At 32.3% G+C, this 6,363-nt stretch overlaps 1 protein-coding gene across 1 annotated transcript; it reads left to right on the forward strand.

The window, feature by feature from the left end:
* Positions 1–568: 568 nt before the first annotated feature.
* LOC113846915 (putative UDP-glucuronate:xylan alpha-glucuronosyltransferase 3) lies at positions 569–4,722 on the forward strand. Its single transcript, XM_027475658.1, has 4 exons — positions 569–805; positions 1,698–1,904; positions 2,297–2,934; positions 3,426–4,722. The coding sequence occupies exons 1-4, from the start codon at positions 747–749 to the stop codon at positions 4,454–4,456; spliced, it is 1,935 nt and encodes a 644-aa protein (XP_027331459.1). The 5' UTR covers positions 569–746; the 3' UTR covers positions 4,457–4,722.
* The last annotated feature ends 1,641 nt before the right edge of the window (positions 4,723–6,363 follow it).

A 6,363-nucleotide genomic window follows, 5' to 3' on the forward strand; every position in this document is an offset into this window, starting at 1 on the left:
CTAAAAAATAAAAAAATAGATACGTGATGGCAGCATCATTCAAGCAATAAACTAAACACTGTACAACCACTACTTTTAATCTCTTATATTATAAGCACATGTAACTTAACATCGTCATTTTCTAAATTTTTAATCCTTGATTTTATAAAATATTTATTTTAATCCTTTCTGTACAAAATGACCAATAAAATGAAGTAAAAAAAATTTATAAAATTAAATTTTAAAATGATAAATATTTAAGTGAATAGTTATAAATATTTTTAGCGATACTTTTTAATTAAAATTTTATCTTAATAATTCACACAATAAAAATTAAAATATGTTATTGAAATAATATTTTAATCGTAATTATTAAATAATAACATAAAACATACTTTTCTAGATTAAAATTATAGAAAAGAGAATGATCTTCCATTTCAAAACAGAGTCACCAAACAGAAAAGCGCTTACATTAAAGAAAAGGGTAAAAATTCGAAACAACAATCTATCAGCACGGAAAAAAAATACCCTTATAATCATGTAACTAATTTTTGTCCTTTACTTATTAAATTAAGAATGGGCAAAGAATGACCGAGTCTTTAGTTACAAAGCAAATCCACCTACTAAGAGTTCTTTCTTACAAAACTCTCGTCAAAAGCACGAATTAACCACTCCACGACTCGACCACCTACTAAACTCACAACACTTCAACTCTATTTTCTTCCAAACAAAACCCTCTTTTGATGCTGCTTTGAACTGAATCGGAGATGAGGGGACCCTCCCCAAGCACCGTCGAGCCGCGCCACCGCTCCTCCTCTTCATTTAGGTTCGTGTCTTTCTCCTTCGCTACTTAGTTTCTGCTTTGGAATCTCCACCATAGTTGACCATATTCGCCTTAGATGCGCGATGCCTTTCTAATTACTTCAATTAATTACATCATTTTGGATGTTAGAGTTCGTCGTTCGTTATGCGTGTCACATCTATTTTAGGAACTTTAATTATAGCGCATGTTGAAGTCGTAGATATCGTCAATTTGAAGTGCTGAATATTTGAGTCTAGCATTTATGTACCGTTGAAGTTTGTGCAAACTGCCATGTCAAAAACTGTCGCCATATCAAGGGATTTGTGATTTGTCTGTTTTGGAGATTTTTTTATTTTTTTCATTTTCTGGTGCTGCTTTATTTTTTTTGTTTGTTATAAATAAATAACCATAGTATGTATAGAATAAGAGTTTTTTTTCCTTGTTGTTTGTTGTCTTATTCTTCTGCATTTTAGCATCATGAGTTTACCTGTGGCTTTGGTTCTTTCCCTATCATGACATTTTCTCTCAGTTTCTTTTGCATGGTTGCTCTCCTAAAAGGAAAATTATTACTCAATTGGTGAGGTGTACCTTATAATTCATATTATCATTATCAATCATTATTGGTTAATTTGGATTTGAGATTCATATGTACATTGGAAGGTATACAGATTCTGAATCAATTTTCAGAAAGACAGGCAGGACTAAGTTTATAAATAGGCATGTCTTTTGTTGTCTAAGTCTTTCGTAATCTGTTTTCTTATTTCTATATATGTTGATGATGAAATTAAAATTTGAAGTTCATCCAAAAGTTTAATTCCATGCTTCTTTCTGAAATATATAGCTACTTTCGTTGTTGCTACTCTCTCTCTTCTCCTACACATCTAAAGTACTTACTTTTTCTCTCTTCTTAATGCAGTGAAGATACTAACAAGAGAAGGCATCAAAGAAGTAAAGATTTTAAAGATGTAGAGAAGGCATTGCATATTCCATTCCAAGATAGGAGTATAAATTGCAAGCCAAATTGGAAATTAGTTTTGGTTATTGTTATATTGGGAACTTTAGTTACAATTTTCCACCCACCAGCTGTTTATAATACTGATCATCTATCACAGTCTATATCACGGTATGCCTCTTGGTCTTTCACAATGCTTTAACATATTGCATCCTCATATTTTGAGCTTTAGTAGTTTCCTGCTATCATTTTAGTTTCATTTCATAATTTTTGCTTCTCTGGAAAATGAAGTCTGCTCACAGATTCCGTTTTCAAAACTGCAATACGCATTAATCTCTTCAAGGGATGGAGTCTTGGAGAATAAATTTACATTTATTAATTTGTATCTGTCCATGCATACTTCAAAGCATGTATTCCTTCTAAGATTATGTCTTGTCTTCTCTTCTTGGTACACCATGGCATTTGATATGTCCAAATTGTAGACAATGATGTGTCTATGTTTACTTTTTTCTTGTTTGGTTAAGGTTTTTTCTTTTTTTTGTGTGTGTGTGTGTGTGTGGCAGGCCGACTTTCATTAGGAACTGGAAAGGAGCTATTGATGGCATTGATTCATGTTATGTATCCTTTCTAAATATTGAGTGGGACCAAATAACTAAAGTTCTTGCAAATTTGAAGGATAAGGACACTTATCAGGGTGTTGGCTTATTAAACTTCAACGACAGTGAGATTGACCTCTGGAAGCAGTTGGTACCAGAAGCAGAGCATGTAGTCCTTTACCTGAACTATGCTTCAAATAATATTACTTGGGAAGTCCTGTATCCAGAATGGATAGACGAAGAAGAAGAATATGAGTTCCCTACTTGTCCAACTCTACCTAGGATTCAGGGACCAGGAAAACCACGGCTTGATCTTATTGCTGTCAAGCTTCCCTGCAACAAGTCAGGGCGCTGGTCAAGAGATGTAGCTCGTTTGCACCTGCAGATTGAAGCTGCAAGATTTGCTGCTTTTTCCAAAGGATATCATCCAGTGCATGTGCTTTTGGTGACTGATTGCTTCCCAATCCCAAATCTCTTTACCTGCAAGGAACTTATAAAACGGGAAGGGAGTGCCTGGCTTTATGCACCTAACCTGAATACACTGAGGGAGAAGCTGCAGCTGCCAATTGGTTCATGTGAACTAGCGGTTCCTTTGAAGGCTAAAGGTCAGGTTTCAATTAAACTTCTTGTATTTCATATGCTATGTTTTCTATTTTTCCTTGCACCTTTTTTTTTCTCCTTCTCACAAATCTTGTTTCTCTTTTGTTCTTTAAGTGACGTTCAACTTATGTTTATATTTGAAAAACCAAATAAATAAATAAATAGTGAACCAAGGTGCCTGATGGACCCATACTTGCTATTAGGTCAGCTATTACTATTTTGTTTAACGTCAAGTTACTCTTGCCATTCTTAAAATAAATATCAAAGATACAAGTCATGGTGTCACAACAGTTTCGATACTTAATGTGGGAGAAAGCATGAACTTTTATATTAGTTGAATCATGTCATCTGATAATTAACCATAAAATTCATGTTTTAGGTTATTATACTTTTAATCTTGTTTATATTCTAGAAAGCTAACATGGATTTTGAAAGTATGTTATTCCATTACCTTTGATCTATGGAGTTATCAGAGACTAACTAATGCTTTTAACAGAAAATTTTTACTCAGAAAGGCCACGCCGAGAAGCTTATGCAACCATCCTGCATTCTGCACACATGTATGTTTGCGGAGCCATTACTGCAGCTCAGAGTATTCGGATGGCTGGATCAACACGAGATCTAGTGATTCTCGTTGATGAAACAATTAGTGACTATCATAGGGGTGGCTTGGAGGCTGCTGGATGGAAGATCCATACAATCCAAAGAATCAGGAATCCAAAAGCAGAACCAGAGGCATATAATGAGTGGAATTATAGCAAATTCCGTCTCTGGCAGCTAACAGATTATGACAAAATAATTTTCATTGATGCTGACCTTCTTATACTAAGAAATATTGATTTTCTTTTCGAGATGCCTGAAATATCAGCCATCGGAAACAATGCTACACTGTTCAACTCTGGTGTAATGGTGGTTGAACCATCAAATTGTACGTTTCAACTGCTTATGGATCACATCAACGAGATTGTCTCATACAATGGTGGAGACCAAGGGTATCTGAATGAAATTTTCACGTGGTGGCATCGGATTCCAAAACATATGAATTTCTTAAAGCACTTTTGGGAAGGTGATGAGGAAGAGAAGAAAGTTATGAAAACTCATCTCTTCGGAGCTTATCCACCAATACTTTATGTGATCCACTATCTGGGCTACAAACCATGGCAGTGCTTCCGAGACTATGACTGCAACTGGAATGTGGCCATTCTGCAGGAGTTTGCAAGTAACGTAGCTCATGCAAGGTGGTGGAAGGTGCATGATGCCATGCCAGAAAACTTACAGAAGTTTTGTTTGCTTAGGTCCAAGCAGAAGGCTGCACTAGAGTGGGATCGTAGACAAGCAGAAAAAGGAAACTACAGTGATGGTCACTGGAAAATTAAGATAAAAGACTCACGTTTGAAAACATGCTTCGAGGATTTCTGCTTCTGGGAGAGCATGTTATGGCATTGGGGTGAAAAGAATTGGACAGATAATTCTACTGTTAACAATTCGCCTCCTGCTGTTAAAATCAAATCTCTCTCTTTTTTATGAGTTCACTCCTCATATTGCTTCCGTGTTTACTAGATTTTATACGTTTACACAATCTGCTCTCTCATTACTCACGTTTGTAAGCAAAATGATGGCTAAATCTTTTTATGTTTTGGGCCCAAAGCATTGTTTAGCCGTTGTCATTATTCTTTTTCAGAGGATTGAGTTAAAAACATATGCTAATCTTAGTACCTTTTTATTTTCTTGTACGTTTGTAACTAGTGAATGTCTTCTTTAATATTAAATTCGAAATTGTTTCTGATACGTTTCCAAAAAAGACTCCCCGTGATCTATTTATAAGATTATTTTATTTAAATTATACAGATTAAAAAAGAAATATTAAAAATAGTTAATGTTAGTTTATTGAAATTATTTTACGCTTATTTTTATTTAAAGTCAGTTTATTAACTTATCAATGAGAAGAAAAGTTCAAATTATGAAGGTAAATGTGTGAAGAGATTTATATTAAGAATTATCAAAAGTTTTTAGGATAGTATAACGTAGTAGATGGTTGGTGTTTGGTAAGTATTGTTTCTGTAGTGACTTCGTAGCCTTACACTCTTCAGAAAAAAATAATGAAAGTAGAGGACAGAGAAGGAAACCACGAGTAGAAAGAAAGTAATGAAACAAAATGAAGAAATTTTTATATTGTTTGTATAGGAGAAATATAAAAGAAAATAAAAAGAAAGAAAGTGACTTTCTTATTGAGTAGACAATTATGTCCTTAAAAGTAATGTCAACATTATAATAATATCTTTTTCATTTTATTTTTTTAATATATTTGATTAAATAATATAAATATTATTTTAGAATTACAAAAAAAATAATCTTGAGTAAGTTAAATAAATATTATTGATTTATTATAATTTAAAATTTTGAGTTAAGTGATTTCATAATTTTTAAAGTTTGTAATTTTAAATAAAAATTAAATTATTGTATATAAATACTAAAATTTAAATATTTGATCATCGAAATTTATTATTCTATATTAGAAAACAAACTATTAAAGTATTTGATTGACAGTAAAGATTTTATACTGACAGTGCATCAAAATTAAACTCTTAGAACGTATAATGTATAATAGATTTTTATAATTTAATTCAAATATACTGATAGTGTAAAAAAAAATTTAAACAATCATTCAATTATGAATTATCACATTAGTAATAATTATTTATTTTTTAATAATAATTAATATAAAACTTGAAGTTTGGATTAAAAAATAAAAGAAATAATTATTCATAGTAAACTAAGAAATGATTTTTTGGAAAAATAAAATTAATTTACCTAAAAAATAATTGGATCAAAGAGAAGAGTACAAGTAAAACTAAGTTAAAAAATCTAAAAATTTATACTAGTTCACTCCCAATCAATATAGTTGCGTTAAATTGTTTAGCAAATATTTTTATTTTTCTATGCAAATTACAAATGTACCCGATAGGGAACTACTCGGTTCTACTTATAGGAAAAGGAAACTGAGTATTCCTTCGGTTTAAATAACCAAAAATCCCTTACGTCAGTATAAAAGGTAATTGACCTAATTAAGGATAATAATCTGACCATTATCTACTTTAATAAAAAAGACCAAAATCAGGGCTGATTCATAAAGCTCATTAGCCCTTAATATTTCTTATAAAAGGAAGGTAAGAGGTACAGGTAAATGGTTGACTTTTAAACATTAAATAATCTTTATTGCTCATAACTGATTCCTGACTTCAGCATCAGAGTGCCTTTTGCAGGTACCCTCCCCTACATTGAGCAGTGTTAGCAATATATGGAAGGACGTCACCTTATCTAAGAAGAGACTTGAAGATTAGTATTCTCAAACTAGGAATATTTTGGCGCCCACCGTGGGGCAGATCGCCTCGCTTTTCAATCATCATGGTACTAATAAGAAGCCAACAAGATGG

Source organism: Abrus precatorius, unplaced genomic scaffold, assembly GCF_003935025.1.
Source record: "Abrus precatorius isolate BTA unplaced genomic scaffold, Abrus_2018 Scaffold8, whole genome shotgun sequence".
In the NCBI taxonomy this organism is placed as follows: domain Eukaryota; kingdom Viridiplantae; phylum Streptophyta; class Magnoliopsida; order Fabales; family Fabaceae; genus Abrus; species Abrus precatorius.

Coding starts and splice junctions, on each gene's coding strand:
- LOC113846915 (XM_027475658.1), top strand. CDS start 747: ATGAGGGGACCCTCCCCAAGCACCGTCGAGCCGCGCCACCGCTCCTCC. Junction 1,905..2,296: donor CTATCACAGTCTATATCACG/GTATGCCTCTTG, acceptor TGTGTGTGGCAG/GCCGACTTTCATTAGGAACT. Junction 2,935..3,425: donor GGTTCCTTTGAAGGCTAAAG/GTCAGGTTTCAA, acceptor TGCTTTTAACAG/AAAATTTTTACTCAGAAAGG.